The sequence below is a fragment of the Pteronotus mesoamericanus genome, unplaced genomic scaffold (genome assembly GCF_021234165.1).
Source record: "Pteronotus mesoamericanus isolate MK-2021 breed Mesoamerican mustached bat unplaced genomic scaffold, CSHL_Meso_final contig_557, whole genome shotgun sequence".
NCBI lineage: Eukaryota > Metazoa > Chordata > Mammalia > Chiroptera > Mormoopidae > Pteronotus > Pteronotus mesoamericanus.
Window position 1 is genome coordinate 1946562 of NW_026555200.1, and position 23789 is coordinate 1970350.

At 62.6% G+C, this 23789-nt stretch overlaps 3 protein-coding genes across 4 annotated transcripts in view; all 3 read right to left on the minus strand.

Moving 5' to 3' along the window:
- Positions 1–3383: 3383 nt before the first annotated feature.
- On the minus strand, positions 3384–7969 carry TMEM82 (transmembrane protein 82). Its single transcript, XM_054579631.1, has 6 exons — positions 7439–7969; positions 7229–7301; positions 6848–7022; positions 5828–6245; positions 4337–4524; positions 3384–3793 (listed from the first exon to the last, which is right to left on the minus strand). The coding sequence occupies exons 1-6, from the start codon at positions 7527–7529 to the stop codon at positions 3704–3706; spliced, it is 1035 nt and encodes a 344-aa protein (XP_054435606.1). The 5' UTR covers positions 7530–7969; the 3' UTR covers positions 3384–3703.
- Positions 7970–8046: 77 nt separating this feature from the next.
- Positions 8047–12266, minus strand: SLC25A34 (solute carrier family 25 member 34). Its single transcript, XM_054579696.1, has 5 exons — positions 11681–12266; positions 10993–11058; positions 10750–10902; positions 10334–10468; positions 8047–9731 (listed from the first exon to the last, which is right to left on the minus strand). Exons 1-5 carry the CDS (start codon positions 12098–12100, stop codon positions 9549–9551), a joined length of 957 nt encoding a protein of 318 aa, XP_054435671.1. The 5' UTR covers positions 12101–12266; the 3' UTR covers positions 8047–9548.
- Positions 12267–13763: 1497 nt separating this feature from the next.
- The window catches only part of PLEKHM2 (pleckstrin homology and RUN domain containing M2), a 34909-nt gene continuing 24883 nt past the window's right edge, over positions 13764–23789 (minus strand). For both annotated transcript variants that reach the window (XM_054579699.1, XM_054579698.1), the window contains 13 exons: positions 21635–21863; positions 19709–20548; positions 19420–19489; positions 19176–19266; positions 18832–18896; positions 18374–18462; positions 17601–17733; positions 17237–17427; positions 16786–16851; positions 15919–16078; positions 15440–15619; positions 15244–15360; positions 13764–14779 (listed from right to left, as the gene is read on the minus strand). In XM_054579699.1, the coding sequence (XP_054435674.1) occupies positions 14645–14779; positions 15244–15360; positions 15440–15619; positions 15919–16078; positions 16786–16851; positions 17237–17427; positions 17601–17733; positions 18374–18462; positions 18832–18896; positions 19176–19266; positions 19420–19489; positions 19709–20548; positions 21635–21863 (2366 nt within the window). In that variant the 3' untranslated portion in view covers positions 13764–14644. The remainder of the gene's footprint in view (positions 14780–15243; positions 15361–15439; positions 15620–15918; positions 16079–16785; positions 16852–17236; positions 17428–17600; positions 17734–18373; positions 18463–18831; positions 18897–19175; positions 19267–19419; positions 19490–19708; positions 20549–21634; positions 21864–23789) is intronic.

The window sequence follows — 23789 nt, forward strand, 5'->3', positions numbered from 1 at the left end:
GAAACCAAAAACGGCGGAAGCACTAAAAGGCATCAAAATTGATGAGATCAAAAACCCTTTTGAGCAGTGGAAAAAAATGTCTTGATAGGTATATTGCATCAAATGGAGAGTGCTTTGAAGGTGACTGGTTTAAACATGTAGCAACAAATACACAATTTTTAACCCTGAAGGGCGTGGCTCAGTGGACTGAGCGCCAGCCTGTGAACCGAGAGGCTGCAGTCTGGACTCCCAGTCAGGGCACGCGCCTGGCTTGCGGGCCAGGTCCCTGGTTGGAGGTGTGCAAGAGGCAACTGATCCATGCATCTCTCGCACATCGAAGTTTCTCTCCCTTTCTGTCTCCTTTCCCCTCTCTCTAAAACAAAATAAATAAAATTGTTTTTAAAAAAGAATACACAGTTTTTAATAAGCAAATTCCAGGGTTTTTTTGCCCCCCTCCCCGTAAGTCACATTATGTCCCCTCTTTGGAAAACCCTCAGCTGGAGCTGGCTGCCTGTCATGGGGGAATAAACCCTCAGCCCCTCTGCTGCCCTGAAAGACTTGGCCCCTGCCCACCTCCGTGACCCTGGGCCTGACACTTCATTCCCTGGTGGTGCTCCAGCCACGCTGCTACATTTCCTGCTGTTCCTAACATCCCCCTGCTCTCCCGACCCCCACACAGCTTGTTCCCACCCAGGGCCCTTGCCTGTGCTGGTCTCTCAGCCGGGAAGGCCCCTCTCTCAGCTCTTTGCTTGGCTTCCTCCTGCAGTCCCTCCATGTCTCTCAGAAGGCAGTTTCTATGGTGGCTCCCCAGGACCCCCCCACCTGCCACACCCTTGTATGATCCCCTCTGCTCAGGGTGACTTGCTTCTCACCAACGGAACACAGGAAAAACAGTGGGATGTGGCTTTAACATTGGGTTACAAAAAGACTGTGACTTTGGTCCTGCTCATCTTCTCTCTGTCCCTCTCTTGCTTGGTTGCTTGAGGGAAGCCAGCAGTCACATTGTGAGCTTCTCTGTAGACAGGCTCACATGGCAAAGAACTGAAGTGAGGGAGACCGTGGCCCACGGCCGCGGCCCTTGGGGCCCTTGGCCCGATGGCCCAGGGGTAAGTGAGTCCTACCAATCCTCATGTGTGTGCGTTTGGAATTGGATCCTTCCCCACTTGAGCCTTCGGATGATAGCGTAGCCTCAGCCAACACCTTGACTGTGAGAGACCCTGAGCCGGGGGACCCAGCCACACTGCACCCAGATTCCCAACCCACCATAAAAGCGAGACATTAAATGTCTATTGTTTTAAGCTGATATGTTGTTTTGGAATGATTTGTTATACAGCTGTAGATAACAAAAAAACCCTCCCTGACCCAGCAGCCCCCTGTCACTCTGTCCCCTTACCCGATGCTCAGTAATTGCTTGTGCATGAATGGAGCAAGGAATGCAGGACACCCAGAGGGACAATATTATAGCTCAGAAAAGACAGAAACGGGGGGCTCAGGAAGGAGACGGCTGGCCCTCTGCAACCACTGGGGCCCCAGAGGTTACCACGGGCCCTCTTAGCTGGGCCTGGGGGCACTGGTCTCCCCCCTTTTCAGGAGGATGCCGGTCAGGGCCCAGGAGGCGGGCTCTCGTGGTCTCTGTGGGATCCCAAGGTCATGCCCCTGTTCCATGCCCCTATTCCAGACCATACCTTTTGGATTTCCTCTGCCCTTTCTCTTTGTTTGGTATGGAGATTTGCTAAATGCCTCACTTAGAATGATCTAATTTTTACACAAAAATAGTTTAATAGATAAGAAAAGAATCCTACTGCAGCCCACGTGCCCCAGTTTTTGTTTGGAAAACGGTCCCTGTGCCCATAAAAAGGAAAGGACCGCCAAGTCCAATCCCTCCCAGCCCCGTCCCCACTGGGTCCTGGGCTGTGTGGGGGCCAGAAGGCTGGGGAACCTTCCAGCAAAAACATCAGAACAGTTGGAACCTGGTGTCCAGTCTGGGTCTGGCAAGGCTGGCTCTGTGCCCACCTCACTGAGCCGTTTCCTCCTAGACGGGGGCGAGTTTCCTGCCCAGAGCGAACGGTGCGCACTCCCAGGCAGAGGGTGGCTGGGTCCTGTACTGTGGGTGGGGAGGTCTGCAGGCATGTCCCCCGCCTCCGCTACTCTGGGGCTGAGAGGCCCCTCCTGGGGGCAGGACGGTGCAAGGGGTCAGAGGTGGGGCTCAAGCCATCAGTGGGGTGGCCACTCCAGGGAGGATTGGCGGAAACTGCCCCACGCAGCCTTGGGGCTGGCCTGCCCCAAGTCTCCCAGGTGTGCTGCGAGGAGGCGAGACCCAATTCCTGGGCCAGGCTCTGCCTGCGCCGAAGCAGCCTGTGGGCGACCACGGCAGCCTTTGCAGGGAGTGAGACCCACAGGAGCCTGGAATCCTCCCAGAAGCTTCTCCAGTCTTCACCCCCCCCCCACCCCCAGTGCCTCCCCTGCCACTCCAACAACCTGACCCTCACCACCCCTCAGAAGCCCCCTGGCTGAGGGCCTCCTTCGCCCCGGGGGGCCCCTCTTGGGAAAGGCACCAGCCTAGGCCCCGTGGAACTGAACTGTGCTGTGGGGCTGGTGCCCGCGCCAGGAGAACGTGACCGTAATGGAGCCTGGGGCTACCCTGGACAAAAGGTGGCCAGAACCACATTCCAGAACCTGCCATATTTTTCATGCCCACCTGTGAGTTTTCCTGGCCTCAGTTCGGTAAGAAGAGGTGGGCAGGAAGCATGCAAAGTGCTTGGTCTCTGTGGTTTAGGCCACTTGGATGCAAATCCTGACTTTGCCACTAACAGGCGGTGTGTCCCTGAGAGAGTTCCTTAACCTCTCTGAGCCTCAGTTCCTGAATCTGTAAAAGGGGGTAACAGTACCTACCCCTTGGGGCAGATGTCAGACTGAAACGAAACCACAGAAATGCTCAGCACCGTGCCCAGCACATGGCGAGCCACCGCCCCGTGGTACACAGCAAGCCCACAGAGGAGCTGGTCCCCAGCCTTTGCCCATGTGCTCTGTGGCCTCTCTGAGCTGGACCCTGCAGGGGACACGAGGCTGAATGCAGCTGAGACAGGAAGCATCCTCGTGGTCTTAGACAGGTCAGAGTCGGGCTAGGGACCCATGGGCAGCAACAGAGGCCATTTTGGCCTTGCGATTCCTTCAGCTGTATCTCAGCCTAGGATGGGATGGGACAGGCACTGCCCACCCAAAACTGCAGGTAGACGCTAGGCCATGCGTCCACCCCACCCCTTCTCAGCCACCTCAGTCCGGAACTCCTGACACGTATCCCAGAAGCCTGCCCGACCGGAAGAGCTGTGCGGTCTCGGAAAAGCCCCTCTCCCTGCTTGCATGTTCACAATTCTAAGAACAGGTTGAGAAAAACATCTTTATTGTCTGTGGAGAGGGCAAGAGAGGCCTGGAAGGGGGAAGCCCTTCTGAGGACGCGCCTCTCCCCCATCCCTCTCCCCCCCACTGGGGCGGGTGTTAGGGGGCTACCTGGAGGTATGAAGGATGAGCCCAGTGGCCTCCAGCTGCCCCCGCCTTCTGAGGGCCCTCGCCCCAAACCCTCCCCTCCATCTCGGGGGCTCCAGTGCCCACCTCAAGTCCCAGGTGGGGGCTGACCCTGCCTGTCTGCCTCCAGGCATCAGGCCGGGGTCCAGGCTCCAGGCTCCCGGTGGTCCTGAGTCAGACTAGGAGTCCTCTCTGGGGCAGGTCAGGAGCGGGTCGTCTCCTGGGCCTGGGCTGGCACTGAGGGCCGGGGCTGGCTTGGGGCTGACACTGAAGGCCTCTGGGAGGGAAAGTCCTGAGGGAGGTGGGGAGGAAAGGATGGAGGATACCCCCCACCAATGCCCCATCCCCTGGGGGGACCTCAGGCCTCCATTTATCTAAGACCATCCTCCCCACCTCTGGGGAGGCTTCTAGGGCACAGGTCAAAGCTTAACACCAGGCGAGAGAGGGGATTCCAGCTCCCTCTGCCCCCCATCCCAAGAAAGGGTGCCCTAGTTCTTCTTAAACTGGGGCCTGTTGAGCTCTGGCTGGCGTGGCTCAGTGGACTGAGCACCAGCCTGTGAACAGAAGAGTGGCCGGTTCGATTCCCAGTCAGGGCACATGCCTGGGTTGTGGGCCAGGTCCCCAGTTGGGGGCATACGAGAGGTGACCAATCCATGTATTTCTCACACATCGATGTTTCTCCCTCTTTCGCACTCCCTCCCCCTCCTTGTAAAAATAAATAAATAAAATCTAAAAGCAAACAAACAAAACTTGGGCCTGTGGAGACTCCTAGGGCTGTCTGGGGCAAGGGGCAAGGCTTCAGTGTCTGGGGGATGCACACGGTGGGGGTACCCACCTGTATCTGGCAAAGGTCAATCAGAGTTCGGACGCCCACCAGGCACCAAAGCTCGCCCAGCAGGGAGATGAAGACACCCAGGAGGTCCAGCCAGCGGCCCACGGTCAGCAGCAGCACGAAGAGGCCACCCATGCGCACCAGCACCGTCTGGACCTGGCTCTGCAGGCCAGGGTGCTGCCGCTGCTCCTCTATGGGGGACACACTGCCCATCACCCCCTGCCTGCAGCATCCGGTGCCCCAGATCAGGGCTGGACCTCCCAACTCCCCCAGAGATCCTGCCCAGTTCAAGCCTTCCTCTCCTCCACGCAGCCCCTCTCCCTTGCTCCTGGCCGCACCCCCGCCCCCACCCTCAGCATCCCCCAGAGCACCAGGTACTTCTTCCTCCCACGCCTCGCTGCCCTCCCGCCAGGCCTGCGCTGGTGTGCTCGCGTGCTCCCCCTGCAGGCAGGACCGAGCTCGCCAGCTCCAGCTGCGGGAGGTCGCCTGACTCCTCCCCTGCAGTTCTTTGTCTGATCCCAAGTCTGATCCCCTAGGAAGCCTGTCAATGCTTGCTGCCAAACAGATCCCCACCCAAGCACACCTCCCCACTCTACTGCTCCACCCTGGTCCCGGCCACCTTCGTCTCTCCCTAGCAGCCTCCTTGCTGAGCTCCTGGCTTCTGTTCTTGACCCTGTAACTCAAGTGTCTACTCAACAGCTAGTGACCTTCTAAACACATCAGTGATATGAAATCGCTCTTTGTTTGTAATCCTCTAGCCCTTCCCACTGCAGCTGGAACAAGCTCCAAACTCCTTACCGGGCCTCCGAGGTCCTGCTCAGTTTCACCGGTGCCCACTCTCCAGCATCCTCTCATCCCTGACTCGTTCCCCTGTGCTCAAACTCCCAGCCATCCCGGCTCCCTTGCTGTTCACCAGGCACGCCAAGCTCATGCCCACCCTAGGGCCTTTGCGCCTGCTGCTTTTTGCCCACCCACCCTTCCTTTGCCTGCCATCCTCACTCTGCCCACCCTGTCCTCACTCAGCAGCCAGGTGGCTCTTCCGAGAGCCCAGATGTGACCGGGTCACCCTCTCCTGCTTCAAACCCTGCAATGGCTCTTCATAGGCTGCCCAGCCTGGCCCACGAGGGCTCTCCATCAGGTCCCTGTGACTCTCATCAGCCTCAGCCTCTCAGCCACCTCTTGGGGTGACAGGTACACTCAGCTTCTTTCTGTTGTTCGAGGCTGCCATGCTCTCGCTCACCTCTGGGTTCGGCCCCCTCTCCCCTCTCAGGGGGCTTCCTGCTTCCCCTTCGAGGTCCAATTACAGCGCTATCTGCTCTGGGCTCCCGTTGCGCGCTGCCTGCTCCTCTGGCTGCCTCGCCGTGTGACCTCTGCTACCACGCCTGGCACTCTGGGATGGCAGGGACAGGAGCAAGCGCGTCGGCCCCCGCCCCGGGTCAGAAAGCAGGACGTGAATGTGTCGCAAATGCCAAGGGCCCCAACTGTGACCCTTACCCTGCATGTAGATGACCAGGAGGGTGTAGCAGATGGTGAGCGGCGTCCAGAAGCGCACAGCTTCCGAGGTGGTCAGGAAGTCCCGATTGATGAGGGCCACGGCTGCCAGGTCACCCACAGCAAAGGCCACGGCCAGGGTGCGGCCCAGCAGCCGGGGGAGGCCATGTGCACCGACCAGCAGGCCCAGGCAAACCCCACAGTAGTGCTGGCTGCTGTGCAGCTCATAGAGGGAACAGACGTGGCGGCGGAGGCGCTGGGTGGTAGTGCTGAGCAGTGCAGCCAGCCCCAGGCCCAGCAGCAGGTTCAGCGTGCGGTGAGCGGCGCCCTCCTGCAGGAAGCTCAGGCCGCAGGTCAGCCCGCAGCCCAGCGAGTACTGGCACAGCAGGTACAGCTGCAGCCTCTCGGTGCTCCGGGAGCCCTGGCAGGGGAGGGGGCAGGAGAGGGGCCGCGATGGCGGGGCTCAGGCCTCCCCTTGCCACTGTGACCCTGAGAGCTGTCAAGGTACAAATGCTTCTGTCTGTGGGAGACTGGAGCCCAAAGGAACCCTGACGATCAGTCCCAAAGAGGGACTGTTGCCTGCACATCAGGCCCTAAAGGGATCATTCCCTCCAGCTTGATTTCATATGTTTGCTGAAGGGTGGTGGCTCAGAGCCTTGAAGACCTGGGTTCAAAGCCTGCGTCTGCTTCTTGTGGGTTGTTGACCACAGACAAGCCACTTACACTCTCTAGCCTTAGTTTCCCATCTGTGAGATGGGGAATCACAAGAACCTGGGCCCCCTGTGGTTGGGAGGATAGTGGGAAGATGCACTGAAACTATTAGCACATGGGAAGCCCGTGATATCCAGGAGCTGCTGCTAGCATCTTCTTGGGCTGGGGGTGTGTCTGCTCTGAGTGGAGACTTGGCCTTGGTGGTCACAGCCTGAGCAGATGATATGCTCCAAGGGGGCCCAGCTTCCCGTTCTGGGGCGGAAACCAGGGCCCAGCCAGGCAGGGCACACCTACCCCTCTTTGTGGCCTCACCTTGCCCTGGGAGAGCAGCGTGGAGACAGCCCTGAGGGAGAACTCGAGCACCACTAGGGAGGCCACCCGGACCTCCACGATGGTCAGGATCAGGGCCAGCCCGGCCAGGTGCACCGTGTCCAGCGAGGCCCACCGGGCCCGCAGCCGCTCCTTGTCCAGCTGCCGCTCCGGGTTGCTGTGGGGGAGAGTGGCTGTAGGGAGACCAGCGGAACTGCCAGCCTCTGCCCTGGGCGGGGGGGCAGGGCATCTGGGGGCCCTGGCGACACTCCCTGGCCAGACAGTGGCCTCTGGCCCCCAGTCTTCCCTCAGAGACCAGAGTCTCAGCTGGGGGCCCAGGGGCCCCAAAGGGGCTGGGCGTGGGCCGGGGAGGTGGGCACTCACTTGGCACAGCCCACGAAGAAGTAAACCTTCAGCAGGTTGTTCAGGACAGAGACTCCGCAGGCCCCGATGAGGCCTGAGGGGGCAGGAGGGAAAGTAGGCGTGCTTGGTAGGGATAGAGGAGGGGCCGCCAAGGTGCTGGGGGACCTAGGGGTGGGGTGCACCTTGCACTGCAGAAGTAGGCCCCAGAGGGCATGGGGAAGTGGCGCTCACCTTGCAGTAGGGAGTTGAGGAGGAGGCCCGAGACCCACTCCAAGGAGGAGAGGCCAGGGATCCAGGAGGTGGGGGACGGCAGGGAGAACATGGCTGTCAGATGCAGCCCCGGCCGCGGACCAGGTCTGCACCACAGAACTGACGTCACGGGGCAAAGGTGTCAGTGAGGGCGAGGCAGTAGGAGGGGTCAAAGGCCCAGGGCAGAGAGGGCAGGGAGGGGAGGAGAGCCAGGGGCCTTAAACCTGCCGGGGGGGTGGTCACCTCTGGGCAGCAGGAGATGAAGGGCGTCTCTGGGGTTGGTCTCTCTTTCTGTCCCTGCTCAAGGCCGGTGCCCGCTTTTCTCACCCGCGCTTAGGGCTTGCCACGCAGTGGCTTTCTGAAGCCCCAGGCCTCGGGTCTGTCCTCTGTTCTCTGCTGTCCCCCGGCCTTGGTCTGGGCTCTGACCTCTCAGCCCAAGATCTGGAGGGGGTATCTATTCCCCGCTTCAGGCTCTCCCCTCAGCCCAAAGTCTGGAGGCGTGTTTGATCGCCCGCCCCGCCCCGCGGAGGCTGGGATTCAGCTCGGCCCCTCCCCTCGCCGCAGGGCAGCCTGCCTCGACTCTCCTCGCTGTGTCCACTAGGGGGCAGGCCTCCCCTGGGCCAGCCGGGGTGGGGCGCACAGCCCAGTCCTTCTGGATCCTCCTTTCCCAGACCGAAGTAGCCCAGGTGGCTTCATGGTGGGAGGGGAGACTGAGGTAGCGAGCCAAGGGGGCGGTTCAGGGCGGGGAGACAGACTACCGGCACAAGGGGGCTCGTTGAAGTAAACAAAATAGAAAACTTTATTAGTTTGGAGTGTTGGTAGGAGTGCCCTGGGGAGGGGGGCAGCTTTTCTAAGACATGGGGCGTTGGCAGGGGAGGTGGTTCAGGCTGCTTGACCTGGGCCAGCCCTGCCCCGTCCAGGGACTTGGGTGTCCACCTCTGTAGCACAAAGGGACGCACCCATGTGGGGAGCGTGGCTGCAGCTTGGGGAAGGGCCGGGTGGAGGATACCTAGCTCTGCCACTCACCTTGGGCAAGTCACCTCCCTGCCCTGGCCTTGGTCTCCTCATGGGATCAACGGGCACCTCGAAGGTTCCCTTTCAGGGTTGTTGTGAGGATCTGTGCAAACGCCCACAGTGCTCAGCGCCAAGCAAGGCCTCAGCAAAAGCCCTTCGTTGGTGTGATAGGCTGAATGGCATTCCCTGACCCTCCATTCATATAATGAAGTCCGAGAGCCCAGTGCCTCAGAATGCAACTTGGTTGGAGCTGGGTCCTTAAAGAGCGAATTAAATGAATGTGAGGTCACCAGGATGGGCCCTAATCCAATATGACTGGTGTCCTTATAAGAGGGGATCAGGGCACAGGCACACACAGAAGGAAGGACACAGAGAAGCTGGCCGTCTACAAGCCAAGGGGAGAGGCCTCAGAAGAAACCGACCCTGCTGACCCCTTAATCTTGGACATCCGGCTTCCAGAATTGTGAGAAAATACCTTTCTGTTGTTACAACCGCCTAGTCTGAGGCACGGCGTTATGGCAGCTGCGGCCGGCCACCACAGACGGATGACACGCCTCACGGTGCACCCCGGGTCTCCTCCTATACGCAGTGACCTCTCAGGGACACGCCAGCCCCCGGGGTCCTGGTCCTTGCCAAGGGCACAGGTCTGGGCTGGGCAGGGCTGAGGTCCACTGGTGGCTTTGACCAAAGCACAGCACCCTCTGCACCTTGGCTTCCTCGTCACCAAAAGAGGGTTTTATCCCCTCGCACTGTTGTTTTGGGAAGAGCCTGCTGGTGCAGGTAAGTGACCTGGCTCACGGTGATGTTCCAGAACGGTGGTTGTAATCATGAGCAAGGCTCTGGGACAAGGCAACCCCAAACAGAGGAGGGAAGGAAGAGAACTTTCTGGAGAGCAGAGTGGGTGGTGATTCGGAGCGGGCGGTGGGTCACGGGGCTGGGTCGACCACAGCTGTGCACGCACGCTCTCCCCAGACCTGTGGCAGGGCCTGGGCCTGGGCCTGTGGCTGGCTCTGAGACGGCCATTCCCAGCCGGGGCGGGGTGACGGGCTGTGTCAGGACGCAGAGGCGAGAGCACCGCTTAGGTGCCCTGGCGCCGGCCCCGTCTGGCCAGTTTCCGGAGCTCATCCCAGAAGAGCATGCTGAGGATGGTGTGGGGGCCCAGGCGCAGGTAGGCGGGGCCCAGGCCCTTGTAGAGCGCCCGAGGGCCCTCCTGCCGCCAGATCTTCACCAGGCAGTCAGCGAGGCCCGCGTACAGCTGGCCCTGGGGGCAGGCACAGGGCGGGTGTCAGTGCAGGGCCCCGGGCCGGCACAGCGGTACCTGTCTGTGTGTAAGGGCTTCTGCAGCACGTCAGAAAAGGCAGTCCCCCCAACCCCCCTGCAAGCTGGGCAAATTACAGAAAGATGGCCTTTTATGTTGCGAAATTTACAAAAGGGTCTCTTCCTTCAGGCCGCTGGGGCTCAGTTTGGCTAGTGGCACACATGCCAATTTCGTCCCTAACTCAGCCTGTGGACGGCGCCTGTGTGTTGGGCACAACTGCACCACTGCCTGCGATGGCAGGTGCGCGCCAGCAAGGCCATGGGGCCAGGCCTGGATCCCAGGACAGGCTCCTACACTACCAGCTGGGTGACCCCAGGCAAGGGATGCGAGATCACTGAGCCTTGGCTTCCTCACCAGGAGGATGAAGGTGGTTGTGGGGATGGAATAACATCCAGACGTGGATCTGCTTAGCACACACCTGGGACACAGGCGCCCAGCACAGGAAAGGAACAAATGCGCTTGCCTGTATGTCACATGTCTGTGTGTGTGCGGTGAGCAGGTGCTGTCCAGTGCCCCACACCCTTGCCACCTGGTCCCCCGCTCACCCTGCCTGCTCCATCCACGGGCTGATTGTATAGCCGAGTGCTGACCACATCGAAGGGAGTCATGACCGCAACCACAGCTACACTGCTGATCATGCCTCCGGCCAAGGCCACCAGCCAGCTGTCCTCTGGGAGCCACTGTGGGGATGGTACGGGTTGCTGACCCTTGCAGCTGCTCTCCCCCCTCCCACCCCCTGGGGGCTGGAAGAGCTGGGGGAAGTGGGGAAGACAAGGCCCCTCCAGCTGTTCCCTACTCCACACCTCCTCCGCCCCAAGTTCCTTTACAGCTTCAGGGTTCGCTGCTGACCCCCCACTTCACCTGGGCCCAGAGGTCTTCAGGGGCCCTGCCTGGGACCACCCCTTGGGATTCCCTGAGTGAGGGTCCAGCTGGGCTGGTGCAGCTGTCCCTGGCCCCTCACCTGCTGCTCCTGCACCCAGGCCTTGGCAGAGGCGAAGGTGGCCAGCTGGGCGGCCGAGCCAACCATGACTCGGGGCACGGCCCCACCTACGCCCCGCCACAGCCCTGCCAGGCCCTGCTGCCTCCAGATGGTCTCCATGGCTCCCAGGACGCTCTGTGGGGAGAGGGTACAGGGTCACTGGGCAGCCCCTGCCGGCCCAGGAGCCCACCCAGCCCAGGGAGCTCTGGGGAGTGACAGTCCCACCTGGTGGTGGTGCTGGTGCCCAACGGCCATCGCGGCCACCGTCTGAGCCTGCAGCTGCGTTTTGACCTGTGAGAGCAGAGGTGACAGACAGCTTAGGGCTGGAGCCTTGGAGAGCCTGGCTGAGCCTTCCTTGGTGCCCCGGGGCAGATGGCAGGCCTGGGCTGGGATGTTCCAGGGAGCAGCCCGCCCCGGCACCTGGGCCTCTGTGAGCATCGCCCCCCCGCCACAGATTAGGGGGCGTGTGGAACAGGGTCAGTCGGGGTGAGTCTCCAGAGTTGGCAGGGTCCTGCACCTTGTGTGACCTTGGGCAAGTTGCTTAACCTTCTGCTTACCCTTGAAAAGCTGTTCTGAGGGCTAAGGAGGTGGCAAGGTTATGCATCCAGCCTAGTGCTAGGACCCTGGCTCTTGGCTTGCACAAGCCACGCAGGTGCCTAACTCGGGTTTGAGACTTTACCCCTCCTGCTACTTTCTGCCTCTGCCCTGGCTCAGGACCTGCAGGGTGGGGACCCCAGGGGAACGAGGATGGGGCAAGGTCCACCTGCCCCGGGGCAGACTGCAGGCCTGGGCCGGGATGTTCCAGGGAGCAGCCCCTCCTAGCCTGCCCCGCCCGGCCTGTTGCCCTGGAAGCTTCAGAGCCTCGGAGGAAGCTGGGTCCCGGGGTGGCGGCGGATGGAGACAAGGCACTCACCAGGTATGCAGGACTCCCCACGAAGGCTCCCAGTGCCCCAGCCACAGCCCCTGCCACCACGGTGCCACCTGGCTGCTGCGTGAGGCCACCCTGGCAGGCCAGACTGTAGCAGTAGAAGCGGACGCTGTTCATGAGGCCCTGGTAGAGGAGGCTGGCAGCCAGCCCCTTCTGCAAGCCGCACAGTCCATCTGCTCTGGCCACAGCAGCTACTGAAGCCACCAAGCCCCGGTACGGCCGGTGGTAGGTGCCTGGGGCCTGTAGCTCCCCCTGCAGCTGCAGCCGTGTCTTCACCACCTCCAGGGGGTTGGTGAAGATGCAGGCCAGGCAACAGGCTGAGGCGCCCAGCACCAGGTCCACAGCCGGGGCCACCGTTTCCATGTCCTCTGTGCCAGCGGCCGGCTGTGCCCGAGTCAGGGGCATGGCATGGGCCCTGGGGTGGTGGCGCTTAGTCTGCCTGTACCCCTGAAGGATCACAGGGCTAGGGATCAAAGGGTCCTGGGGCCATGTCTGGAGAGCAGGGGTCTGGTGGGACAGGGCTGAGGCTGCCCAGGCGGCTCCTGATCTTTCCTAGCGTTCACCTGCTCTGCTCCGCAGCCAGAGCTGTTGGTGCCTGGGACACACCCCTGCCGCATCTGACCAATCCCAGCCGCCTTTGTTCTCCACACCTCCCTGCAGGGGTGGGCCTAGGCCCTGGGATCTGGGGGAAAGGTCACCTAGGACCAGAGGGAGAGATTAGGGGTAGAGAGAAGGTGCCAGTCACCCCAGGCACCTCCTCCTGCCCCTCCGGTCCTTCTGGCCTCTCTCCGGCTGTGGGGCAAAGGGGTGGAGCTCCTGCCCCACCTTTGGCTTAGCCAGTGCTGCTGCAGTTTGGAGCCTGGGGCCATGGGGCAACTAGCTGCCCTGGAAGGCTCTTGGCCACAGCGTGCCCAGCAGCTCAGCAACTGCCCTGCTCCCACCTCTGCCACTGTCTGTGTGAGGTCCCCTTTCCCGGCCCCCGCCTTCCGATCTGGCTGCCAGTCTATGCTCCCACTGTCTTTGGGGGCAGAGATGGGGGACCGATCTTGACCCCCAGGCTGCGCTATGTGACCTGGGCAAATCGCTTCCTCTCTCTGAGCTTCAGTCTCTCCAGCTGCAAAACGGGGACAGCGGTGCCCACTCCAGAGCTTCTTTGGAGAGTTAGAGACATGTGGAGCATGCCCCCAGGAAGGGGGGCTGCATCTACCCTACCCGGGCGCCCCCTGGTGGGGTGGGAGATGGAAAAGTAAGCTCCTTTCTCAAGGAGCGACCAGTGGCTTTGGTCATTTACCTGGTAAGGGCTTGACCGCCAGCACCACCCTCCTGCCGGTGGGAGCACCTCCTGGGCGTGGCTCTCTGAAGGAGAGCCTCAGGCATGGAAATGGCCTCATGCCTGGTGAGAAGGGACCTTCCACCCCTGGGCACTGCTGCCGGGCACCAGGCTGCCCCGACCAGGGGCTAACACCACCGGCCCCCCGTGGCCTCTGCCCCCAGAGCAGCTCTCTCCTGCCAGGGCCACCGTGCATCAAAACCAGAGGCAGAGCCGCCCTGCCTAGAACCCCACTTCTGCGGTGTCCACGCCCACCTCTTCCTGATTTTACCCCTTTCCTCCCAGGTGTGAGGCCCTGGAGATCCCAGGGCTGAATGGCCCTCCAGCCTGGTAGGCCTGGCATCCTCTAGCCAGCCCCCAAGGCAGCAGCTCAGTAAGAGGCCTTGGGAACAGCCTGAACTGTTCCAGGTTCATTCGAAGTGGCTGGCATTTCCCCCTAGAGCTGGGGAGGCAGGAGGGCACTGCCCTGGCCTTGGAGATTCGTTGCAGGACGGACGGATGGGGACGGGGGGGGGGTGCTCCCCCCACCCTCCGGCACGGCAGCTAACAGAAGGGCAGAGGTCAGGCCCAAGCTCCTCCAGATGGCAAGGGCCCGAGGGCCGCAGGGGATCTGGTCCCCAGTGCCAGTGCGGGGCAGCCAATGGAATATTTGTGGAATGAGAATAAAGGGCCAAGGGGCCTCAGGGGAGGGACTGGAGATCCCCCATATCCACCCTGGTCAAAAAGGGCCAGTGACGATTCTTGGCAATATAACAGATCTATTTTATTTTAAAAAACAAATCCCGGACCGTCTGACTCCTTCCCCCGAGGGCCCTTGATAAAGCTCTTGGGTAGGGCCTGGCTCTAGCCAAGCAGGGGACAGTCAGGAGGCTCCGACTGGACACCAGGCTGGTGGGCTCTGCTCCTCTCAAGCCCTCCCCCCCCCCCGCTTTGCTCCCGGTGAGAAGGGACGGCCTGATTCCGGGGTCCACGGGCACTGCCAGGGGCAGGGAGTGGCGGGGCAGGGGCCGTGGGCATGCAGGGCCTCCCGGCAGCCAGGGCGGGCCAGTCCGGCCCCGGCCCCGGCCCCGGCAGGCAGGCAGCAGTGCACTGGGGGATGGAGTCAGCCAGGAGACATGCGCTGAGGTCTTCGTGTTCTAGCTTCCCTGCGCAGCCAGGTAGGTGTTCAACAATGAACAAGAACGGCCGGCACTCGGGGCCCCGGGGCCGCCTGAGCCCCTGCCTGGGCCCCTGGCCCAGGCGAGGAGGGGACTCCTGCCCGCCCTGTCCCTCTGCTCCCCTCGGAGTTGGTATTATTCTCGTCGCCATCCTGAAGACACGGCGTGGGCTGAGGCCGTGGCGCTGGGGAGGCGGCCGTACAACTACAGAGCCCATAGGGCTCGGACCCTGTGCTCCTGGCACTTTCCAGCGCCCACCAGCTGGGCAGGACGCCCAAGGGTGTGAAGCACCCACTCTGGATCCCTGGGAGGGGCAGACCCGGTCTCAAGCTCCACTCGCTGGTTCTGCGGCCCCGGCTGGGAGCGGGCTGAGGGGCGGGGGTGGAAGCCCAGCCCCAAGCTGCAGGCTGACACAGGGACGACGGCCCTGGGCAGCCCCACCAGGACACCGGCAGCTCCGCCTCAGCACCAGGGGTCCCGGGAGGCTCTGCCGCGGCACAGGCTGTCACTGCGCTGCCACGCGCTGTGGATGAGGCTCAGGGCATCCTCGAACTTCTTGCTGGAGGCTTCCTGGATGGCCTTGTGGGGGAGGTCCACCTGTGTCAGGGGTGCAGGGAATCTGTGAGGGCCATGGGTCCCTCTGCACCAGGGCCGGGCTGCCTGCTAAGCTCCTGCCCTTCAAGGCGGGGCTCCAGCTGACGGCTGGGTGGTGGCCTGCGCCTCCTCCTCCTGGGGGAGGCCCAGGCTCTCAGTGGGGACCCTGTGTGGCAAGCCCTACACTCCAGCTGGCTCCGCACCGAGCGTGTCCTGCCCACCCGGGACGGCTCTCTGCCTCCGCCCCAGCGTACGCACTTCATGTATGTTTTTTGATCGGAACCAAGAAGGTCAGGGATGGTGCCTCCTGAGTTCCACTTTCAGCTGAGTCTCAGGCTCCCTGGGAGTCAGGGCTGCCCTTTGGTCCTAAATGTCCCTGTCTGTCCCAGAGCTGCAGGTGCGGTGCTGCCCCCGGGACCCCTGCTCTGGCCTCCTCGGTGCCACCCAGGGCCCAGGCAGCCAGGTACCTGATAGATGGTTCTCCACCCAGAGTTCAGTGCAGACAGGAATCGGTCCAGTTCGGATGTGCAGCTCAAGTAGACGACCCAGGGTGGGAGGGGCTGCTGGCTGTCCCGGGAGAACTCCTGGGGAGAGCAGGGCCCGGTGAGCAGACACAGGGCTCCCTCCGCAGGACCCACCTCCGCCACCACCCAGCCAGCTCACCAAGACACAGTACTCCCTGCCCGGCTCCGTGCAGACGGCGCTGATGTCGGCCAGCTCGGCTGTGCCCAGGGAGCGGAAGAAACTGGTCTGGCAATCTTCATGGCAGGTGAAAAGGCGGTCGTTGGTGATCACCAGGCAACAGGGGATGCAGGGGCTGGGGGAGACCCCCTGGGGGATGACCTGAGGGTGTTGGCAGAGGGAGAAGCTGGAGCTCGGCGCTGGTCGGCCCCAGACCGCCCTTACGCCCCTACCTCCGGAAGCCAGGCAGGCTCCGCCCACTCAGGACTATAGCTGGGGATGGGGTGACGGTGAGAGTTCCAGGCCAAAGGCGGCCCTGAGCTCCAGGGCCCGCTCCTGGGATCTCCCCTGGGGTCCCCTGTCTTGGTCCGCACAGGCTGCTCCACGACTGCCGTGGGTATGGGGACGGGACCCGGGGTGGGGCCGGGAGGCCAGATGAATGGGAGGCAGGAGCAGCTCACCCCCTTGGACACAGCCTGGCAGAGGTGCTGCATCCAGTCGGCCATCTCAGCCTCGCTGTCGGCGCTCAGCTCCAGGCAGGGCCGGTCGGCAAGGATGACCTGGAAGGCGTGGGGCCGATCCGTGGTGTTGGACCTCCGACAGCCACCGCACTGCTCCCCCCTGGGCCAGAGGAGGAGGGGTGAAACGGGACGCAGGGGTGGGGTGGGGTGGGCGTCCCTGGGGTGGCTCGAGGCCCGCGGGCACAGGGCCTGCCCCACAGCCCAAGGCCGGAGGACTCCCGAGGCGGCCCGACCCTCCGGCTCTCAGGAGGGGCTTAACGCTGCTGGGCAGCCCTGCTCCTTTCCGAGCGACACCATTTACGTCCAGAATCGCCAAGATCCTGTTAGATACCTAACCATGGCCAGGCGGTGGGGAGAGCCAGCTCTTAGCTCCCGCCTCCTCGGAATCAGGGCACGCGCTCACGTTCCCGCTATAGGCCTATTGTTTTCTCTACTGTGTGTGTCCCTCTTCCCCATCAAGGTAGGAGCTTCCCAGGGAAGGGTCTGCCTCCCCTAACAGACTAGGGGGGCTGCCTCCTCTATCAGACCGGACCCTTCCAGGCAAAAAGAAGTTCTTGCTTCCCTGAGAGGGGCCTTCCCCCGCCACCAACCCTTGGGTCCCTCAGTCCTCAGAGCTGGCAGGGCCCAGGGCACGTCTCAGGGCTGCTGGATGGGGTGGGGCCGAGGCGGGCAGGTGTACTGACAAGGCGAGCCAGCTCAGGCCAGGGAGAACAGGAGCCCCGGGACCAGGCTCAGCCAGAGCCTTGGCCTTCAGGCAGCGAAGCCAGACCCCAACACCTACACAGCCCCATTGCCCAGGACACTCACCCCATGTTCACCGAGAGCAGGGGGGTGACGTCAGTGCGGTCGGGATACTGGTAGAGGATCCCGTTGCTGCAGGGGGACAACGTGGCGGGGTGAGGCCTGTCCCAGGGACTGGGGACCAGGCAGAGTCCCGATCCCTGGGATTCCCCACCAGCTGGGGCCCTGAACCCTGGGGGCCAAGGAGGTCGGGGCCTATTTTCTGGGGCAGGGAGGGTGAAGGGAGAGCTGCAGAGGACAGCGGGGAGCACCGCTCCCTCCGCACGCCTGGGGACAGCTCGGGCAGGCCCGGCCGAGGTCTTCGCCAGAAGCATTCTGGGCAGGCTTCTGTGGGCCCCACAGAGGGCTGGCTTTACAGAGAAGCTCTAACATCCTGGGTATGTGCCCCCCAGAGCCTTGTGGAGGAGGGGCCTGCTCCTCGAGCCGAGCCTGGGGCCCGAGCGTTGAGGGCTCGCACCTGAGCACCGCGAAGCAGGTCTTCCAGTGCTCCTTGCCCAGGTAGGAGGTGCCCGCCTTGTAATGCAGCATGCCTTCCTTGGTGATGGCACCCTCGGGGGGCGAGCAGTGGCAGGGGGCAGGGCCCAGGGAGTCGTCCATGGGGTCCTCCCAGTGCACGAGCCCGTAGAAGCGCACATTAACGGCAGTCGCCTGGGGAGGGGGCAGACAGTGTGGGGAGGTCTGGGTCAACACCAGAAGCAGCCACCGAGAGAGCAAGGACACACCCCAAGCGGGGCGTGGGTGACGGAAGAGTGCCGAGGCCCTCTATCTGTACCTCTTAACCTTAATACTCAGGGACAACACCCCCCACCCAGGGTTCTTACCTCACACTTAGATTCCTGGGCCACGAATTTGACCAGTGCCAGCTTCTCCATGGTGGCATCTGTCAGGATGCTGGGGTAGGGTGGTTCCCGACAGCCTTTGATCATGGCTGACTTCAAAGAAGCCAAGAAGAACCTACGCAGGGAGTAGGGTTTGCTGTCAAGAGGCCTGGGCCCCCCAGTCAAATGGACAAGGCTTACTGCTGAGGGCTCCTGGCCGGCCAGGGCCACAGAGGCTTGAGGAAGGGACCTGGTTGGATCCAGAGCTCAGGGCAGCGGGCGGGGCAGTGCTGTGACAGCAGACCATGGTCATCCAATGGTGACCCGCACAAGGCCTAATGCCTTGGGGCCCAACGGCCAGGGGGCCTTGGGTTTTGGCAGCGGGGGAAGACTGGACGACCGATGCGCTGGACTTGAATAACACTACACTCTCATCACACGCAGTTTCCGTGTGGAAGCCTGTGGGGGCACGCCACGGCCCAGCTGCGGGGACTGCGCTTTCTTTCCTGCTGGGTAACGCAAGCCGGCCCCCTTCCTCCCTGCAGGCCACCCGGGTTGACCACGAGCCAACAGACCAGTGTGTCTATTCATTTCGCAGCCTCTCTGACCAGACTGCAGGTTCCAAAGGGGACATATTTCTGTTCTCCAGTTCTTTTATGCCACTTCCCACCCCCACCCCCGGAGGCGGGAGTCCAGGGTGTGGCCAAACCAGTGGCAAATGCCAATTCTCCAGTTCAGTGGAAGGCCGTGGGCTGGGGGGCAGGAGGGTCACTCACTCAGCCAGGGCCACGTCGGCCGTGTCCAGCAGAAACTGCTTCCTGCGGTTGGTGCACACCAGCTTCACCGTCTGCTGGTCCAGGCCCACCTGCCGGAAACCACACCTCACATGCACACGGGGCTTGGCCGCCGCCTGGCAGAAGAGGCAGCCACCGCCAGACAGAAGGCCAGCTGGGGAGGGAGGAGGCACACCCTGGGGTCGCCACGAGGTAAAGCTGCAGAGGCCTGGGACCCTGGCATGGGTTAGGGAGGGACGGTCACAGAAACGGCAGGTGAAGAGGCTGAGGTGTCCTCATCTTGGCTGTTGTCCCTGGCACCATGAACAGAAGCTGCTCTGGGATGAGGGGCGCTCAGTCCCGAGGGCTGAGGTGCAGGATGCGCGCGCCCGGCAGCCCTGCGGGAGGGTGGCCCGAGGCGCCCCGCCCCGCAGCAGACGCCAACCGCGGAGCCAACTCACCGACACGTAGTCCAGTTCATTGTAGGAAACGGCCTCTTCCACCAGGTATGGCTTCTCTGTGGCCCCTGAGAGAGGACACCCCAACGCTTATTTCCCACGGTGGCCTCTTTTCCCTCCCCCGAACCATTTTCTAAGACTTGGCCTCCTCCCCAGAGGACCCATCTGGGCCCTGTGATCTGAAATGAGGGTGAGTGACATGGGCCCTGAGAGAGGGAAGGCCCCGGGCTCCTGGGTCGGGGCCGCTGGGACAGCGAGCCGCACCCCCGTGGAGCGCCTTTTCATGGCCCCGCGCCAGGCAGTAGACTCTTGGGGTGTGGGGGCGGGAGGAGGGGGGCGGCAGGCACCTTTCCGGAGCAGGTATACATAGCAGTCTGTGAGCAGCACGTACAGCAGCTGCAGGGTGCCCTCCATGTGCCCGGTGCTCATCCGGATCATCTGCGGCCCAAGCAAAGGCAGGTCAGGCACGGCGGCTCCGCCCGCCCCCGCCGCCAGAGGCAAACCCCTTCTGAGCAGGCTCGCCCCCCCTCCCCCCCCCTTCCCCGGGCTGTGCTGGCTCTTGTTTTTCGGTCTGGAGTTCCTGGGACTTACTTTGAAGAGCTGCTCTTCGTTTTCTCGAAACACATGGATCATTAGCAGGAGTAAGTGATTGTTGTCTACTCTGCAAGAGGGACAAGTGTGGGGAGGGTGAGGTGTCAGGCTGCGGCAGCAGCGGGAGAGGGAAAGAGGCACAGAGGAGATACACATACAAGAGAAGCGACACAGGCGCCCAGAAGCAGCGCCATTGTTGCGGCTCTGACCCCAACCAGAAGCCAAAACGAGGGGGGGAGGGTCACAGCCCTTCCCACCTCCCAGCTCGGGTTAGGTCTTCCTCGCTCACCTGAACTCCGCCGAGTGGGACATCTCAGACGGGCTCCCCTGCCCCTCATCCACCCCAGAGTCCTCAGCGCTGCTCGGACACGGGCTGGGCTGGTCTCGCTTGAGCGGGCAAAGAGCCTCCTGCGTCCCAGGCTCCGGCTCAGGCCCAGGCCCCTCACCGACCAGGGGCACCTGGGTCTCTAGTTCCTGGGTCTCTGGCTCCTGAGCCTGCCCCGAGGTGTCCCCTAGCGGCCGAGGCGCCTGTCCCTCTCCTCCTCCTCCCTCTTCTTGGCCAGCAGCCTCAGGGCTACGAGGAACATGCAGCGGTTGGCCAGGCCCTGCAGGGTCATGGTGGCCACCACCTGATGTAACAGTGCTTGGACTCTCGACGGTAAAGCGGTAGAAGTCCATTGGGGCCGGAAGCCCCTCACTAAAGTCACAAAATGGTGGCCTCTCCGGGGTGGTCCCCGGAGAGCCGGTCCGAAAGGACTGGTCTGGGGGCTCGACGTGGGAGCACCAGTTGCGAGGGTCCAGCTGCCCGTTGAGCTGGTCGATGACCTTACTCAGGGGCCGCCCCAAGCGCTCCATGGAAGTGTCCTTCATTTCGGGGATGAGCAGGCCCACCTGGCTGGGCTCTGCGCGCTCGGTGCTCTCCGTGGTGCCGCCGGGCGCCTCGCCCTTCTCCTGGAGGGAAGCAAGGGCAGGGTCTGGGGAGCCCTGCCCGAGGCCTGGGCTGCTGACACAGCGGTCACCATCCCCCGTCCTGGCCCCGGTGTGCTGGACAGAGGCTGGGTGAAGTGGACTTGCTTCCTCATCTGATCTGGCCTTCTTCTTCTTGCCAGTTTTCTTTTTCTTGGTGACCCTAGGACAGAAGTGATGGGGAGAAATGAACACCTGAGCACCATGGTGCCGAGGGCAATCAGACGGACGGGGTCTGAAGAGGTGACCCTGCGAATGTGACCTGAGCGCACGGCCAGAGCTTCAGTGGTCCCGGGCAGTGCTGGGTGCAGCCCCCGGGCCGGGGGCAGCATTGGCTCCGGACCCGAGCCGCCCCTGTGACTGGAGGGCAGGGACCAGGCCCAGGTGGCACAGATGGCAGCAGCCTGAGGAACCCCTGGGCAGGCCCTGCGGTCCGGCCGGCTGTGCTCCAGGGCACAACAGGCCATGGCTGGTCAGGCCGATGGCCCCTCTATCAGCCCTTCCCTGAGGACGTGGGCCAAGGACCCCCAAGCTGACCTCACTGCCTATTCGGTATCATCATGGACAGGTCAACCAGAAATGTCCCCGAAGTCTTCTGGGCTGAAACCTCTGGCCCCTACTCTTTGGTCCCAAGTTGGCTGCAGTGGGCTTGCCTGAGTGACCCCAGGTGTGAGCGGCTCCAGCTGCTCCGGACTCAAACCAGCCTGTGGGAGAGGGGCCCCAGGCTCCGGGTGCTGGGGGGCAATGCCCCTGCCTCGGGCCGTGAGCCTCTGGGGTATCTGAGAGTTTCCGGACCAGGGGCCAGGGAGGCGGGAGCCCGGAGCCCAGGAGGTCGGGGCCAAGAGTGTCCCAGCTTGTCTTCCTCCTCCTCCTCCTCCTCCTCCTCCATGTTCCTATCGCTAAGACAAAGATACATTTCCTTGAATGAGCTGTGCTGAACTAGAATTGGCACAAATCTCAGAAACTGCGCGCTGACATCCAAGAACTCCCTTGGAAAGAAGGCCCATTGACCGGACAAATGCTCTAGCAGCCTGGGCACGGCCCTAGGAGCCAGCCACGGCCGTGGCCTTGCCTCTCATCTTCCGGGCCTGCTATTTCCTCCTGCTCAAAGCACTATCAAGGAAGCAGGGGTACTTAGTCTCCAGGAAGAGGCCCAACTGCCTGCGAGGACTAAGAAGTGATCCTAGGAGTGGACACCAGGAATGGGCACCAGGAAGCCCACCCATCTCCCCCCTCAGCCCCTGCTGACCTGATGACCTCGAGCTCTGCGCAGGCGTCTGGCGGTTCCGGGGTGCGGGACTCCACCTTCTCCTGGAAGGTGGCGTGCACGGGGGTGGTGTCCGAGGAAGAGACGGTCTCTGCCTGGTCCTCATTGAAGGGGTTGTGGCGTTGGGTGGGGCTCCTGGTGGCAGCTTTGCTGCTGGTCGGGTCCGAGGCGGTAGAGCGGGGGCCACTGACAGTGTCTGTGAGGTCTCCATCTGGGAGAGCAGGAGGCAGGCGACAGCCCGTCAGGTGCCGCCGGGGACCCAGGCCCCCGCAGCGTGCCTCACCGCACGAGGCGGGCAGCAGAGCTCCTCCCGGGGAAACCCGGCGGGGCGGCCCTGTTTCCAGAGTCGAGGCCCCAGCCCAGCAGGATATGGGGTTTATGCTTTAAGAGCAACTGAGAGGGGACCAGCAACATCACCACCGCCACCATCGCTACCCCAGCAGCCCCGAGCGCCACGGCAGTCTGGCCGCGTGTGAGGTAAGAGCTCCCGGCTGAAGCCCCTCGAGGAAGGGGACCTTGATGCTGGAAGAGGGGACGGGCCACGCGCACCTCGGGTTAACCCTCCTTCAGAGGACGTGAGAGGGGCACCCGGCAGCCCCTTTAGCGCCACGCGACCCCGGCAGGACTAGGTACCCGCAGCCCTCTGGAGGGCCCCCCCCCCCAGGGGCAGATAAAAAGGAACAGAAGAGAGACAAGAGGTCGAAGAAAATGAGGGGTGCAGAGTGGAGGGCAGAGGCGGAGGGGACAGGACAGCGAGCCCAAGGCAGGAGGGGCATGGGGAGGAGCAGAGAGGAGGGGCCGGAGCACAGGGGAGAGGATGGGATGCGAAGGGGACAAGAAAGGTGTGCTGGGGGGCTGCCCCCCCGCAGGTGCCTGTGGGCCTTTCAGTAGCTGCTTCTCTCCCTGACAACCCACCAGCACACTCCAGGGGCAGCACCAGGTGCCCCTTTACGGCGGGGGCTGAGGACGCCATTTCGCTCAACCCCCAGCTTGCACACTGGTCCACTCTCACTGCGGCCCCGCCCTGGGGAGAAGCCAGGCGGGGCTGCTGCTGCCCCGGGGTCACTGGAGCAGGGTGCGGAGGGGAGGGAGCACCAGTGGGATGAGCACACGGGACATTTATCTGGTGGCAGATGGGAGCTGCCCACGTGGAGAAGGGGCCCTGCTGGTGGAAGAGCCTGGGCGAGGGTTCATGGCAAGGGACACTGGCCGTTCACGCGCCATTAGCCACCTTATCCACTTGTGGCCGGCCGTTGCCTGCCCAGGGGACGCGGCAAGCATGCTTCCCGCCCTCAGCCTCATCCAGAATGGCCCACCTGCTGTCAGCTTCCTAGTGCATCCTGGAAACTACTGGCAGCTGTCTGCTGACACAGCACATCGCCCGTATTTTTAAAAAGTACATTGTCTTTTAATATAAGGACCAAGGAGGGGGCTAAAGCAACCGCCAGCTCTGCCAGAAAAACACTAGCGATAGATGAGACCCTTTTCTGAGGTCCTGGGACCACAGAGCCTTAGTTCTCAGAAGCAGGAAACCTTGCCCTCTGGTCTCAAAGAAGGTCCCTGCAAAGCCCACGCATTCTTTTCCAGGCCCTGGAGACGCGCAGCTGCTCACGGGAGGAGTCCGAGAGGTGAGTGAGTGACCACTGGACGTGGTGGGTGTCAGGCTAGGACCCACCAGCCCTGTAAACGAGCCAAGGACCACGGAACGCCCGCCCCAAGCCCTACTCCGGGGCCCAGAGTTTGGAGCTGGCCCCATGTCCTGCTTTCCTCCGGCTCTAAGGAGAAGACCAAGTCTCCCGGGGTGGGCAGCCAGAGCTGGCTCTGGACTTCTCGGGAGCTCGAGGACCTCGCAAGCAGGAGCTCACTGCCGGGCTAGACCTCGCCCTGCCCTGGAGCCCGGCCCAGCAAGCGGTGCGACTGGGCGGTTAGTTCTCAGGCCACAGGGAGCTCTGCAGGGCTGCAGGGGGAGGTCAGGCCCTGCTTGTCAAGCAACTGCAACAGGCAACCAGTAGCTGGGTCAGGAGGGGGGTTAGTTGTTAGAACCGGAGAGGGAAATGTCAATGCCCAGACTGTCCGCTGCGAGAAGAGAGGCTGAGAGAATATGATGTCATGATGGAATTCTGGATTTCAAGCTACT